A 16309-nucleotide genomic window follows, 5' to 3' on the forward strand; every position below is an offset into this window, starting at 1 on the left:
CGCCCCCTACCCAAATAGACATCCAATTCTCGGAAAAATGAGGAAGGTACCTAGAGGGGGATGGTGGGGGGGAACTGACCCCAACCCTAATTTCTTAACTCGCGGTTTGGGGAGGGACTGACCCCAACCCTAGTTTCTTAACTTGTGGTTTTTGGGGGGGGGGACTGACCCCAACCCCAGTTTCTTAACTCATGACGTATTGTTTGTACTTTGCTTGCAGTTTAATGAAATAAAAACCCGCCTGCGAGCGGCCCTCGGGGTGTCAGTCTTCGGACTGCACCCCAGTGCACTGGTATGTATGTCAATAAACTGGCCTCAGGCTTGAGTCTTTGAACTAAAATCATTGCGTGGGGGTCTTTGACCACAACAGTTGTTATCATCATCATATGATATAACTACATCCTCTGCTTTTTTCCAAAATACAGAAGCGAATACAAATATAGGGATCCTAGCATCCCAGAAAATATAATTGTAGTGAGACAATGGCCTGATAGTTGACCATCTGAAGGCCTATTGACCCAGAGCTGCCAAATACACCTAGTTTATGTTCCTCTCTGTCAGAAGTCAAATGAAATGTTTTGTTGCCCCTGACTTTCTCTTGTGCTGCAGGCATCACCATGGGGTTAGTTGGAGAATTTTGTATGTCCTTCAACTGACACAGGAGACCATAGTTGGGTAAGAGGAGAGAAGAAAGGGGAAATAGTTAGATATCCTTGCCTGGGTTGGGATAGCCAGAGCTAAGAGTCAGAGTCAAATTCTCCATGGTCTGCATTTGTGATATGTCAAATAGGGGATCAGATTTTTCCAATGCTATGAACTTGTTTGCAGTTGGAGAGTATTTGCTGTTCTCCCGTCAGCTCCTGAGAGTATCTTTGATCATCAGGAGGAGAAACGGATGAAGCACTACTCTGTTTTTCTGCTGTGGAGCTCTGTACATTCCTCCAAAGGTAACTTGTATGGTTTCTCTGAAGCCTCTTTCCATTCCTCAAATATAGGCAGATCCCCCTGCATATGTGAGGGATCTGGTGCCAGTAAGGAAGGTTGTATTGGCATGAGATGAAGAATAGGCTCTGGTTGAGGGCATTGGTACCAAAAGGAGTATTGGCACTGCCACCAAAGTTGGTGCCAGAGTTGGTCTTGCAGCTTCCAAAATGGCCTTCACAGAGTCCTCTATGTAGGGCCACACCAGTAACACAAGAGGGCCCTGCATGATATCATTCCATGATGCCTGGATTTGAAGCAAAGGAAGAAGTCCAGTATCCCAAGGTCAGGGTACCACGTGAAGGTAAACACTGAGATGGGTGCTTCCTGCATCAGCATCAAGGCTACTGAGGCCTTAACAGGCAGTGGTGGTTTTGTCTTCAGTGCTGCTTTTGATTTAACTGGTGCTGGATGAGAGCTTCACTCCAGCATAAAGCATAGGATATTCCAGTCTTGAACCCATGACAGAAGGTGGTGCTGAGGCCAGAGAAGCAAAGTGAGCCTAGGGTCATGTGTAAGAGGACCTCAACACAGAGTCTGGTTTTAATTCCCTGAATTGGCCCACTGGAGTATCAGGATGCAGGCATCAAGAAGCTAGATGAGCCTGGAGCCCCACATGTTTCTCCCTTCCATCATGAGAAGTGAAGGCAGAGCAAAACATACATTTGCTTTATTGAGAGTGTCTGGCGCAGACATACAAGACACTAGAGTTGCATGTTGCTTTCCAGTACGATTGATGGGCAGAGGATGCACCTTCTGAAAATCCTTATGGGGCTCTGGGTCTGACATAGTCCCAGTAAGGAGCCAAAGACTCCCAGGACAAGGAAAAGGATATCCTCACTAAACTATCCTAAATGATTAACTATTTATAAGAAAATCTTAAACTAGGCTAAGGGAAGGTCTAGTCTGTGGACATTTGCTCTCTGTGATGATAGGGGATGTACTCCCTTATACAGAATAGGGTGATGAAGTCACCTTTTCATGAGATCTCTATCATTCCCAATAATCACGGCTTTTCACGGTTGTTCTGCAGTTTGACTCCAGGAGCATCATATCCCAGAAATGGTAATGCATGGAGGCCCTTGAAGAAGAATGTATTTAATCCTAAATTATTGATATCTACTCTCAACATTAAAATAATCTTAATTAAATTTCTGTCCAGGGTATATGACAAAGGGAAGATGTTCAAAGGCAGAAAGAACAATTAGATGCCTCACTCCCAATGAAAGTCAACGAGAGTAGGTTGCCTAATATGTTTGAAAATCTACCCCTAAATATATACTGGTAAGTATAAAAAACCTCATACATCTCTACATATATTTCAGTATAGTTGTATCCAAATTCCAAACAATATGTGGCATCTATACCCCAATAATATACTGTAACAGCAAAAATGTGCAAACATTCTGTATACTTTTTCTACTTATACTACTACATTTTTAAGGATCCAGTCTCACTATCCTGAGGAAAGTAAAAGGCTTGTTATGGAGTATCAGATGTAAGTACATTAATAATATGCACAGAGAAAAAAGAATTTTACAGGAACTATTTAACATTCATCAGCACCTGAAAGATTAATCACATACTGCCTCTTACTGGTAAGAAATTGAGAAGACTTCATAATAATGCACCAGAAAATGCTAAAAGCACAGTGTTTCTGTAACTTGGAGAAAAAAAGAAAGTTTCAGATTGATAGGTCAAACAAACGTCAAATGTGATGAGTCAAGATGAAGGAATAGAGATGAGGATAACACTGGAAAGGCAGATGAGCGAGCAGGGGAGTGGATGGCTATCAGGTCAGAGAAACAGGGTGGAAAGAGTTCACATAGAGTTTTGAAAACCAGCAGGTCATTTTTTAATTGGATTCAGATATGGATAGTAAGGTGAGAAATGATGGGGTTGACATAGTCTAATTTCCTGAAGGAAGAAAGCAGTCATGGCATGGTATTCTGGACTCCTTGAAGTTTATAAGGTAGTGATTCAGGAAAACTATAAAAGGCAGAAATGCAATAGTCAAGATGTGAAGTGATAAAAGCATGAATAAGGATTTCAGCAGAGAACAGGGTCAAGATAAGGACAAATTCTTGCAATGTTCCAGAAGAGGTAATGGACAGGCTTATTTATAGATAAGGGAGTTATGGGAGACAAAAGTAAGTTCAGGGTCAAAGCTGACATCAGGCAAGATTAAGAAGTAGAACTAACATCTGAGTTAACCCTATTGAGACAGTGGGTCTATATACGTATCTGACTAAAGATTTATTTGGCTCACCAAATGGAAAATGCCAGTGTTTTAAGGGTTAGGGAGAATGATAGCAGAATTGGACACATGGGACATCAAAGGGCTAGATTCATCCAAGTTGTCTGCAGGATGTCACTGTGACGGGTTGGATCACAGAACCCCCCTTGGGAGCTGCCAACTGATGTGCTAAGATTACTTCTCTCCCCACTTTCCTGCCCTGTCAGCTTAGGACTTCAGTGCCCTGCCTGGTTTGAGCCAGACTCGCTAGCCTGCTGCAAACCCAGACCCAGGTCTGAATCACTGTCTCCTAACAGCTGTAGGCTTACCTGAAAGCAGCTTACAGAGGTGTTCTTGTCTTTAACACTCAGATGCCCAACTCCCAATGGGGTCTAAACCCAAATAAATCCGGTTTACCCTGTATAAAGCTTATGCAGGGTAAACTCATAAATTGTTCACCCTCTATAACACTGATAGAGAGATATGCACAGCTATTTGCCCACCTATGTATTAACACATACTTTGGGTTAATTAATAAGTAAAAAGTGATTTTATTAAATACAGAAAGTAGGATTTAAGTGGTTCCAAGTAGTGACAGACAGAACAAAATGAATTACAAAGTAAAATAAAATAAAACATGCAACTCTAAACCTAATACTGTAATACAACTGAATACAGGTAAAATCTCACCCTTAGAGATGTTTCAATAAGTTTCTTTTCTCAGAATGGACACCTTCCTAGCCTGGGCACAATCCTTTCCCCTGGTACAGCTCTTGTTCCAGCTCAGGTGGTAGCTAGGGGATTCCTCATGACGGCTCCCCTTTTGTTCTGTTCCACCCACTTGTATATCTTTTGCATAAGGCGGGAATCTTTTGTCCCTTTGGGTTCCCACCCCTCCTCACTGGAAAAGCACCAGGTTAAAGATGGATTCCAGTTCAGGTGACATGATCACATGTCACTGTAAGACCCCAAGCCTTCATTCCTCCCAGCCTGACTCACAGGAAGGCTTGCCCACACACAGGGCCATCCACACAGGGCTGCCCAGAGGATTCAGGAGGCCCGGGGCAAAGTAATTCTAAATAATAATAAATAAAAGTTGCAATATTATAGAATACTATATTCTCGTGGTGGTCCCTGTGGGGTCTGGGGCAAATTGCCCCACTTGTCCCCCACTCTGGGCGGCCCTGCATCCACAGTCAATTGTCCTGGTTGCTGGGAGCCATCAAGATTCCAAACCACCATTAATTGCCCACACTTTGCATAATTACAATAGGCCCTCAGAGTTATATTTCATATTTCTAGTTTTAGATACAAGAGTGATACATTTATTGAAATAGGATGAATACACTCAATAGATTATAAGCTTTGTAATGATATCTTACAAGAGACCTTTTGCATGAAGCATATTCCAGTTACATTATATTCACTCATTAGCATATTTTTATAAAATCATATAGACTGCAATGTCACAGGTATTCCTTATACCTCCATAGGCCATGGGAGGTTTAAACCCCAAGGGCCCAGGGAGGTGATATTACAGTTCCCTCAAAGTTTCTGCTAGGCAAAGGCAGCTTCAAATTGCTATCAGGGCTCTGCCATCTGAGGCTTCTCAAGTTAAGTGCCAACTCACTGCATTCCCCAGCCACCCTGACCAGTCACCATTCCTGGAGACTGCCACCCATAACCATAGAACCATAAAAAGACAGTGCTGGAGACAGCAACTTTTTGCTTGAGAAATGTATATCAAATCTGACTTTTCTCACACATGCAAATAGTCCCATTGCAGTCAGTTTGACTTTACTCCCCCGTATGTAAAATGAGCAGAATTTGACCCAAAGTGATACATAGCATGATTGGACCAAGTGTAACAGAAATGGGTGAAACTGTTAAAAATATTAACAACATATAACAGTAACACAATTTTTTTTTTTAAAGACCTCCACAATTTGGTCCCTAATAAGGCAATTCTGCCTCCTTCTTTCAATTGAATTTGCAATGAGGGCACATGACAATTTACGCAAGGATGTTTACTGCATAAGTAGGGTTACCATTCGTCCGGATTCCCCCGGACATGTCCGGCTTTTTCGGGTTAAAAATAGCGTCCGGGGGGAATTTGTCAATGTCCGGACTTCCCCTCCTTCCCCCTCCCATGCAGAGCGTGCGCGCACTTACAAAGCAGCCGGTGCTCCGACAGCCAGAGCCAGAGCCCTGCTTGCACTTCCCCCTCCTCCCTCCTGAAACTTGACACCCCCCCTCCTCTCCCTCCCTCCACTCACAGATCGCCGGCTCCGACACTGCTGCCCTCCCCCGCTGTCGAGCACGCTGCTCTGCAGCACAGTAAGGGGGCCGGGGGCCAGAGAAGCGGCAGGGAGGTTCGGGGGGGGGGGTAGTCAAGAGACAGGGAGTAGGGGGGAGGGTTGAATGGGTCAGGGAGTTTGGGGGGGGCTGTCTGGGGGTTGGGGGTGTAAGGTTTTGGGTAGTCAGGGTACAGGTGGGGGGTCTCAGGAGGGGGCAGTTAGGGGACAAGGAGCGGGGGGGTGTTTGGGAGTTCTGGGGGGGGCTGTCTGGGGGTTGGGGGTGTAAGGTTTTGGGCAGTCAGGGTACAGGTAGGGGGTAGGGTCCTGGGGGGCAGTTAGGGAGAGGGGTCTTAGGAAGGGGCAGTTAGGGGACAAGGAACAGGGAGGCTTAGGTAGGGGGTGGGGTTCTGGAGGGCAGTTAGGAGCAGGGGTCCCGGGGGGGGCAGTCAGGGGACGGAGCGGGGGAGGGTTGGGAGTTCGGGGGGGGGCTTTCTGGGGGCGGGGTGGATAAGGTTTTGGGCAGTCAGGGTACAGGTAGGGGGTAGGGTCCTGGGGGGCAGTTAGGGGATAAGGAACAGGGAGGCTTAGGTAGGGGGTGGGGTTCTGGAGGGCAGTTAGGAGCAGGGGTCCCAGGAGGGGGCAGTCAGGGGACAGGGAGCAGAGGGGTTTAGATGGGTCAGGAGTTCTGGGGGGGGCTGTCAGGGGGTGGGGGTGTGGATAAGGGTTGGGGCAGTCAGGGGACAGGTAGGGGGGTAGGGTACTAGGGGGCCAGTTAGGATGTGGGGAAGGTCTCAGGAGGAGGCAGTCAGGGGACAAGAGGCAGGGAGGCTTAGGGAGGGGGTGGAGTCCTGGGGGGCAGTCAGGGGACAAGGAGTGGGGGGGAGGGTTGGGGGTTCTGAGGGGGCAGGAAGTGGGAGGGAGTGGAAGGGGCAGGGGCGGGGCTAGGACAGGATGGGGGCGGGGCTAGGACAGGGGCGGGGCTCCTCCCGTCCTCTTTTTTGATTGTTGAAATATGGTAACCCTAGCATAACTAAGTAATTTTCACAACTATGTAAATCTGTTGTTTCCTGAATATTAACTGTTGTGAGTCTTTCAGTAGAAAAAAAGGTAACAAATGTTCAGAGAATCTATTTATCTAATGAGGAAAGATTTGACAGTTTAGATAGTGTGACAGGGTGGACTAGGCCCTCAGGCCCCCTGATGGATGCCTCGGAGCCTTGCCACACCCCACCCCAGAAAAGGGTAGTGGAGAGGGTTCTCTAAGCTCCCTAGAATGACTGCAAGGGATGCAGCCAATCAGGAAAGAGGCTGCAGGGAGCAGCCAATCAGAGCCCAGCACTCCCGTATAAAAAGAGCTGCTGGGCCAGAGTAAGTTCAGTCTGTTGGTACAGAATGGGAGAGCAAGAGGTGCTCCTGGCTGGCTGCAGTGGCTGAAAGGGCTGGACAGATCAGTTGTTGGTAGGGACTGGGGGAGCATGAGAATAGCTTCTGGGTGGCTGCTGGAACTAAGCAGGTAGTTATTGGCAGGGACCAAGGGAGTGAGGAAGGAGTTCCTGGTTGGCTGCTGGAGCTAAAGCAAGCAGTTACTGGGGGAAAGAGGAAGGAGCTGCTGGCTGCTGAGACTCAACTAAGATGGGCTATGGGGAAGTGGCCCAGGGAAATGTAGAGCAGCAATTAGTAAAGGGATACAGCATGGGGCTGCTACTTAGAGGGTCCTTGGGTTGGGGCCTGGAGCAATGGGTGGGACCAGGTCCTCCCCCCACCAGCCACTTGGGGGAAGTGGATACACCCTAAGGAAGGGAATTAGAACTGTGGCAGCCCAGGGAAGGGGGCTGCACTGGGACTGACTCAGCAGGGAGCTGTGGTCAGAGAACTGAGCCCAAGAGGGGTGGCTCAGAGGAAAGCTGGGGTCACTGAGGACTCAAGTAAAGGCAAGGGGTTCCCAGGGAAGAAGCCCTCTGGGTGCTGCTCAGTACCTGCGTAGGAATCTTGCAAACTAGTTGGACCAGTCAAGGGTACTGTAATGGGCCAAGTTGGACTGGTTAAAGACTGAGTCCAGGAAAGGCTACAAGAAGATGCATGACCTGAGGGGGTACTGCAATAGGCCCCTGTTGGACTAATTAAGCGCCTCAGCCTAGGGAGGTCCTGTATGTTGATGCCAACAGAGAGAATACTGCTACAGGCCCTGTTGACTGTTAGAAGACTGAGCCCAGGGAGGGCTGCAGGACATTTTGGACTGTACACTTTGAAGGGGTTTGTTTGTTTTGCACATGGACTGTGTGTGACTTGGCTGGAAGGCTGAATCACTGAAGACCTGCCTGACAAGCTCAGCAGCTGACTGGGGGCACTGTGAGCAGAGAAAAAACTGCAGGCACGCGCACACTTGGCCAAAGGGTGCTTGCATGAGGTGAGTGTATCCCATTACAGATATTTTATATGGGGGGAAAAAATAGCTATCTGTAGCTTCTCTATCTTCTTTTCATACCTGCCAATCGTCCCCACCTGCTCTCTTCCTGCTCTTTTGAGAACGCCAGTATTTTTCACTGTAACTAGTCAAAAATGTATTGAATATTTGATTTTTTTTTAATCTGCTTCTTAGCCACTAACAATAATGGTTCAGATATCACTATGACACACACTAATAGCACATTTTGTTTTATGTGGAATTTTTGAGTAGTAATGTTTTAGGCTTTGGCACCACCAAGAGTCAATTTTGCTTACTACCACATTTAATTGCTAGATAGATTCAGATGTTCTAATGAAATCCAAAGCTGTCTGCTTTTTGTGTAACCCTCAAAGTCTCTCTACAGATTCATGTGAAAGAAAAAATAGTTTTGTTTTGAATTGGTAGTGCCCCTGGAAAAACAATTATTTTGGAAGTAGATGCTACTGTTGTATCATTTATCTTTGTAAAACTTGAAGAATAAGATGAAAACTACAGCTTGAGATTTCCTCAACTGTATTTTTGTCATACACCTCTGATTAAACACTGAACAAAAAAAGCAGCATGACTGATACAGCTAAATCAAACAGGTAATTCATTAACAACTTTGAATGATAAACTAAATATACAACCTGAGGAAGCACCAGTAAACAGAAAACCGGCCCTTATTTTTTAAATGCAATGTTGGTAACCCTAGTGTTTACTAATGAAATAACTTTACTTGGCATGTGCCATATGATAACTAAATGATAAATTAAATGATAAAGCTAAATGATAACAGGTTGTGCAAATGTTTGACAGTAAAATATACACAGAGAACATACCATAGATGGATTTTCAAAAGTGACTAGTGATTTTTGGGTGCTTCAGTTTTTCGGGGTGCTGCTTGAGACACTTTAAAAGGCCCTGATTTTCAGAAAATGCTGAGCACCAAGTGCATGATTTTACAAAAATGTAGGCTTATGCCCAGAATAGAGCAGTGATATTCAGACTGGTCTGAGTTAACAGGCTATTCTTTCTTTCTCTATCTCTGTAGAGATCAATTATATGGATTCAAAGAAATTTGGACTGCATTTCTAGATATATTTGGATTAAAAATATTTAGACTGCTCAAAGAACACACTTCCATTCCTTCTAACCCCTCCTCCTTTTCCATCCCTCTTTGGTCCCCTGTTTTTCCTATTTATATGTCTTTGCCTATTTGATTACAGTAACCCCCACTGTAACTATGTATTTGTAGTATTGTCTAGTTTTGTACTGTCTGGTCTTGCAGCTTTGAGTTGTAAAACTGCATAAGTCTTTTGGGAATCCCATGAAGCATATGGTTCTTGGAAACATATAGAAGCTGCAAGTCATCCACCTTTTTGTATTTTTCACTTAATTTTTTTTTTAATAAAAGACAGTCACAAAAGAGATGCTCAGCACTCACTCTAGAGAAAATCTGGATCTTTTAAGATTTCTCCAGTTTGGCGCCCAAAATTTGAGGTATGCAAAATCACAAAACTCTAGGCTTGTATTTCTGTTCAGGATCAGTATCTAAGGCTGGTAAAATAAGACTGTTCTTCAACAGTGGCACCCATTTCCATTAACTACTGATCTGGACAAAGTAAGGCCTAAATCCTGCAGTGAGCTCCATGTAGGTGAATCTTTGCATCCAAAAAGATCTCATTACAGGATCAGAATCTAAAAAGTGACCAAGTGTTTTACCTGAAGTCAGACAGCAGCATTCACCTGTCCTGAAAAATTAATTGCTTTACAGAACATTTTCTCTACAAACCAAAATCCAGATGGAAAAACTTCCTGATACTAAACAAATAAGCAGAGTAAGAAGTCCCTTGTCTTGACTTTATTTTGCAAAAAGGTACTTGAACTATGTCTTACCCCTTTTGACCCATGCTGTTAGCCAATATTTGTGGTCTTGAGAGTTGTTTCCGTTAACAAGAGAAATCAGTTAAACAGGACTGTATCAAAGAAATACCTCTAGTTACAAAGAACCTACACAAGGTCCTGTTTCCCTGAACACAGCAGAAATCAAACAAGAGACAGTTTCCATGCTTAATACTCCAAGACTCTTTCGACCCATCACTCTACCAAAAAGCTCTCGCTTTCTTTGCTTTCTCTCAGGACCATGTTTGCTGTACCTATCTTGCTGCTTTCTGCCTCCCTACAGCTTCTTCTGATCCACAGCCCCATGCATTTTCAATCACCCACATAGCTCAGTTTCTGACTGGTATTGTATGCTGTTTGTGTTTTCCATGGGGGCTCCTATTGTTTCAGCTATCTTACTCCAAAAAGAAGCTTAAGTGCTTCTTAGGTTTATCCTGAACGAAAGGTGGCACTCACACCCGCCAGCTCCAATAAGGTTTTTGACTGCAGTTAGGGGTCAAACATTTCTTTTGGTAGCCACTGGAATCTTTGCCAAAAATATGCATGAATAGTTCCCTAAAATTAAGGGCTGCTGTACTGTTTACATTCAGACATCTCTAACGGGTGAGTCGGCAATAAATTCAGTAACAATAGGTCCATGCATGCCATAGAATAAATTGGATTTATAATATATGGTACACTGCCATTATGTTCTGCAGGAAATTCCTGGCAGCATGGTTAAAAAAATGACACACTAAAGGTGTGGTTTTATTTTATTTTTTTCATATATACTAAAGCCCCTTTATATCACTCTGGCAATGTAAAGAGGCGTATGTGAGTGCAATGTAATTTATTTCATGTTAAGGTCTGTTTACCCTGCTATCCGTGACTATTTGTATGTTAAACTATTCTGCTCTGAAAAGGATATACCAAGAATTCTGCTTGCCTTTAACATTTCAACACTGTCAACTCTGAAGAACAGTCAGTCAAGGAAAAGCAAAGGGACAGTGTGATACTCAAACACATGCTTGAAAATAAATACACAGTAATGTGTCTAATTTTAGGCCTGCTAGCGTTGATAGCAACTCTTTAAACTTATAATTCTGATGTGAACCAATTGGCATAATTTCTTCCTGTGACATTTTCTTCTCTCATAAGTGCCACAAAACACTATTTATCATCCTGACTACAGAGCTAAATGAATAAGTACCCTGATAGATCAGGACATACCAGTACTAAAAAGTCACATTGTAAGCCACCTTCTCATTAGATTTTAAAGTCTACAGGATGATTAATAGAACAAAATAATGCAGAAAAATGTTAAATTACTGTTCTACTTGAAAATCCTTTTATCTGATCAATATGTGATCTACTATACCTTAATGGTGATCACATCAAAGTTGTCTCTTGTTTTGTTTTTCTCTCACTGGATTGCTCTGCTATATACTGATTTATTCACTTCAGACTTCACAATGAGCTGCATTCACATAAGTTCTTTTCTATAATTCAAGCACGCTCACTCAGCAATTTTTTTTTAAACATTTGCTCAATGCCTTTTAAGCACCACTAATATGATGGAAGTCTTCCACTTGAAATTTAGTATGATTTCCCTTGTCTTAATATAATGGATTTTAAATGGATATTTCCTGTAGATACTATTGTACTTCTGAACTCTGACACAAATAGTATTTTTAAACACTGTGGACGAAAGGATAAAAAATCAGGGCCAAACCCTTAAGGCAAAAAAAGACAGAAAACTAAAAATGTATGTAGTTAGACCAAAGAAAACATTTTAAAAGTATAATGAATTACCCCACTATTATTTCAAGTCGGAGACAAATTCTTATGATTGAACTCCTAGGGCTAAATGCTGTACGTACTCCACTTCCTGAGATGCAGCCCAAAAAGATTGATGGGAGGCAAAGATGCAGTTATGTTATGTTTGCACCCTATGAATTCTAGGCTGCTAGAGGGCTGAAACAGCAGCCCATAGCCTAGGCATAGTAGCCCAGAACCCCTGGAGCATGTGATGTTATGGGCATGCTCCTTCTGCCACTGATACACCCCCTACACCAGGGCTTGAGAGTAGGGTGAGGTGAGGGATATTTACACAGGATCTGCACTACCCTTGCACTGGAGAAATTTGCCCCAAGCCTCTTGCAGCTCCTATATAGCCCCTATGAGCTGCCAGAGTAGTGTATGGGGGCTGGAATAGTATTCAAAATCAGCCCCCTAATATTAAGAGAGGTATCACCTGATAGAGACAGAATAAAGAGCCTCTTTAATGCAATATCATTCATGGCAATTCCTGAAATTCAAATTCAGGGGAGGAATCCTGCAAATTCTTATTCAAGAGAGTGCTCGCATGTGTAAGGCTAATCTCACTTAAGTCAATGGAATGTCTTGTGAGTAAGAGTTTGCAAGATCAGCCTCAAAAGAAGAAAACATACATTGCTCTTCTGACACATTACAACAGAACCTTGTTTCAACATATGTGAACTGAGTGAGCCTTTATCTTTTAAAAGTAAGAATTCACACTGCTATTACAAAACCTGCAAACAATTTAAAAAGTGAGAACAGCATCATCATGCAGTATAATTGTCCCTCACTCAAAAGCAGCAAGACATTCTTTTAAAGTCTTCAGATGTAACTCAATGATAAATTACAAAAATAAGAACACTAACTAAAGAAAATAAGATCAGTGAAAATAAGTAAAGTTATTTCTCATGAATGGAATTTTAAGTAAACTGAAAAAATTTAAGCTGTAAATTTTTTTTTAATAAGGTACATTCAACTATCTGCTTTTGGCCTCCTTAAGTATTTAATCATTTGAAATGCATACTTAAAATGACCTGGAAAGATTAAGATGCCAGAGCACCTTATGTAACTTTCTGAAATAAATATTTCGAATTTAAAAAAAAATCCTACCCGCCGGTAACTCTGCCATTATTTCAAACGCCCGGTGCATGTTTCTCCGACAGATATCCACTGGATCATTCAAGAGCTGGGACAGGGCAGGAATGACTCCGTTTTCTATAAAGCCATCCCTACAAACAGAAAGCTGGGTTTATGGGAGATTTAATTAGGCAAAACAAAACTCATAAATCCTACCAATGTGTAGTAATCTCACTGACATTCTGTTCTAAATCTTAACACACTCCAGCAATCTTGATGAAACTGCTGCTGAATATTCTTCACTGAAACTTGAGCTACCATCTCCACTTCCCAGTATCATCCAGTAAACTCTGGTGAATATACTTGCCTGCCAACATTATGAGTAGCCATTATATAAAGGACTTCAGTTGTTTTTTCTCGAACAGTGCTATCTTGGTCTAGAAGCAAATATTTCAGGTTATCCAGGAATCCTAGGAGACAGAATAGATTAATTTTTTTTAACATTTCTTTACTTATTAAATGATTGGGTCAAACTCTGGCACTGACACATCAAGAAAGTGACTTCCAGAGTTGAAGACTTACCACCAAAAATGCCATGCCATGAATCTCCCAGTATTGAAATTTCACAACTGTAGTGTATGAGTTATAGCTGTAATATGCTTAACACAGCTAGCATCACCAAGGGCATGATTCAAAACCCAGTGAAGACAATGGAAACACTTTTGTTAACTTCAGTGGGCACTGGATCAGGCCATAAGCAATTGGGCTGTTGTGTTCTGTACTAGCTAAGGTCCTAATCCTGCAAATACTTATGCATTTGCTTAACTCTCGCTTGCAAGTAGCCCCACTAAGGCAGGGGCTCAAGTTCTCAAATTTTTTTGCTGGACCTCCTTTGAAAATATTTCAGGCTGTGATGACCAAACCCCGCACCCTCCCCACTACCATTCCACTGATGGGCAGCAGGTATCATAGGCTGGGCCTCTCCAAACAGCCAGGCCCATGCTCCGCAGCTCCCCCTGTGCGGTGGCCCCAGGGCTGGGGCTGTGCCATCCATCTTCCTGGAACTATGGGGTTAGGGCCACGCTGCCTGGGGCTGGAGCCGTGTCGCCCAGCGCTCTGGAGCCGGCAGCCACGGGGGGGTGTAGAAGGGGCAGGGTGGGGCTGGGGGTTAGCAGGCAGTTCACACACTGCCCATGATTCCACCATTACTTCTGCACTGCTGCAAGTGGTGGTGCAGCCTTCAGACCCCCAGTTTGAAAAACGCTGCACTAAAGTCAATGGAGCTACTTGTGACTAAAACTAAGAACATATAAATTTGCAGGATTGGAGCCTAAACTGTTTGGACTTTTTTCAAGGGTAGCCCCAAGCAGAGGTTATGTGAAGAAGAAATGAACTTGATTTCCTTACTTGGCCATACATTTACTAGGCTATTATTGGCTGGGGGTGGAGGACAGGCAGTACACCCGGTAGCAAGGGCAGAGTATGAGTCTTATATTATTACCTTTGCAACTGTAGTTCAGATTAAAAAAAATAACCTGACAGGTTCCAAATAGGATGACCAGTATTCCTGGATAGAGGAAATATCACCAAAGGAAGGACTTCAAGGATAGCAATGGGGGAGGGAAAGCTCAGTAGTTCAAGCATTAGCCTGCTAAATCCAGCGTTGTGAGTTCAATCCTTGAGGGGGCCATTTGGGGATTTAGTTGGGATTGGTTCCGCTTTGAGCAGGGGGTTAGATTAGATGACCTCCTGAGGTCCCTTCCAACCCTAATAATCTATGATTCTATGAATGGAGATTAGAATGGTGGCAGAGCTGAAGCAAATTCCTTCCTTAGTTAAACTAGCTATAGGTATGCAGCACCCAGAGTGCCAAAAAAAATGCATAAGAGACTGAAATCAATGGAGCTGTGCCAGAGCTGAGTTGGGGTTTGTTTGGGGTTTTTTAATCACCATTTGCAGTAGGAGATCATTTAACCTGCCCACACCATGGGAAAATAGTGATCCAAATCTCAGGAAAACAGAGGTGATAAGATACAATGCAGATGACTGTTATAATATTCCTAGTTTTGTAAGCCTGACAAATATTTTATTCTATATTATTTAAAGATTCATCAGAGCATAGACCCTGATCCTGCAATGTGAACTGATGGTTTGGGCCATTACACCCGTGCAGAATGCCAATGAGGTCAACAAGACTCCACATGGCTGTAAATGTCAGCACTATCTGATCCATGCGGGTGGTTTTCCATGAGTGGATTCTTATGCCTGTGCAAAGCCCCCATGAAGTCAGTAGATTTACACATGGGCGTAAGTGTCCAACTGCGCAGAACAGAGGCTGCTCAGGGACTCTGAGAACAACAGTTCCACCCTCAGACACAGTGTAGGAAGAAAGTTAAGCAGCGATCCCCTGCACATAAAATCTTACTAATGAATAGGGAAAGTCTTTTTCTCTTGAACTACTTATAACTTTTTAAAAACATTTGCTAAACCACGGAATGTGAAGCATGATGTTCCTTGTATTTCTGAGGTAAAAAACAAGCCCGAATTAAATTAAAACCTTTACAGGGCTTTTGTACATCCCGAAAGAAACAAACAAAACCCCTTTCCCAGAGCCCCGTATTCTGGAAATCTGTGGCAGCAGAGATCACTTACCTAGTTTTATTGCTTGGTAGACATTCTCTGGGTCATGCACTAAGTCACATAGGGCCATCAATGCTCTCTGCCGGGTCAGCAGCTCAGGGGACTGTAACTCCTCATTCAGCTTAGGTAGGGCCCTTGCCCCAAAAGCAATGGGGGCTTTAGTAGGGTCAATGTTGGGGGGCAGTTTGGCTGAGATACGAGCATGTGCCATCCCTAGGTACTATGGGATGGAGTCCCTCTGTTCGCTAAAGACACCCCCAAAATCACTTTCCCCGAGGGGGTGGCTAAAGTACCCCAGGAAGCAGGAACTCCTGCTTTCAAGACGCACTGAGCCCCCAGCAGAGCTTCTCTGGCAAGGAGTCAAACTATGACGAGCGTAGGACAGAGGATGGGGCGAGGGAGGGACGCGGGCCCCCCGTTTATTTCTGTCTCTGTCGAATTCTGCTGCGCTGTCTCGGCGGGACGGTTTGGTTCTGACTGTTGTGAAGCCAAAAAAACGGAAGCAAGACCCCCACTGGGGCCGGTTTACAGTGGGGTAGCTGGGAGAGGGGGCTTCTTCCCGCCCCCCAGACACGTTGAAAACGGCTCCTCTGAGCGAACTACGGGGGCGGGGTCGTTTTCAGGGAGCCCCTGAAGCCGTTTGTTCGGTCTGAGGTTTCAAAACAACAACTCGTAAGGGTTTGTCCTGTTTAAAAAAATCCCAACCCGAACGGAGCCAAGTGGGCGCCTCGCCTGGCCCCGCTCACAATTGCTAGGGCCCGGGCCGGCGCTGGTTGCTAAGCAGCAGAGACGCTCTATGTGTGCGCCGGGTACTGTGAATAGGTAACTGCGGGGCCTGCCACTGCAGGCTACCGGCCTGCGCAAACAGCGCAGCTAAGGCATTCTCCGCTTGTTGCTAAGCAGGGCCAGCGCCAGTGACGTAGTTGGTGAATAGGAAGCTGGGGCCGTTAT

General features: G+C 44.2%; 1 protein-coding gene across 1 annotated transcript in view; it reads right to left on the bottom strand.

Moving 5' to 3' along the window:
- The window catches only part of RSPH14 (radial spoke head 14 homolog), a 203431-nt gene extending 187401 nt beyond the window's left edge, over positions 1 to 16030 (bottom strand). The window contains exons 1-3 of the mRNA XM_054006812.1: positions 15371 to 16030; positions 13086 to 13188; positions 12752 to 12870 (exon numbers count right to left, since the gene is read on the bottom strand). Of these exons, the coding sequence (XP_053862787.1) occupies positions 12752 to 12870; positions 13086 to 13188; positions 15371 to 15569 (421 nt within the window). The 5' untranslated portion in view covers positions 15570 to 16030. The remainder of the gene's footprint in view (positions 1 to 12751; positions 12871 to 13085; positions 13189 to 15370) is intronic.
- Positions 16031 to 16309: the final 279 nt, after the last annotated feature.

Source organism: Malaclemys terrapin, chromosome 16, assembly GCF_027887155.1.
Source record: "Malaclemys terrapin pileata isolate rMalTer1 chromosome 16, rMalTer1.hap1, whole genome shotgun sequence".
In the NCBI taxonomy this organism is placed as follows: Eukaryota; Metazoa; Chordata; order Testudines; family Emydidae; genus Malaclemys; species Malaclemys terrapin.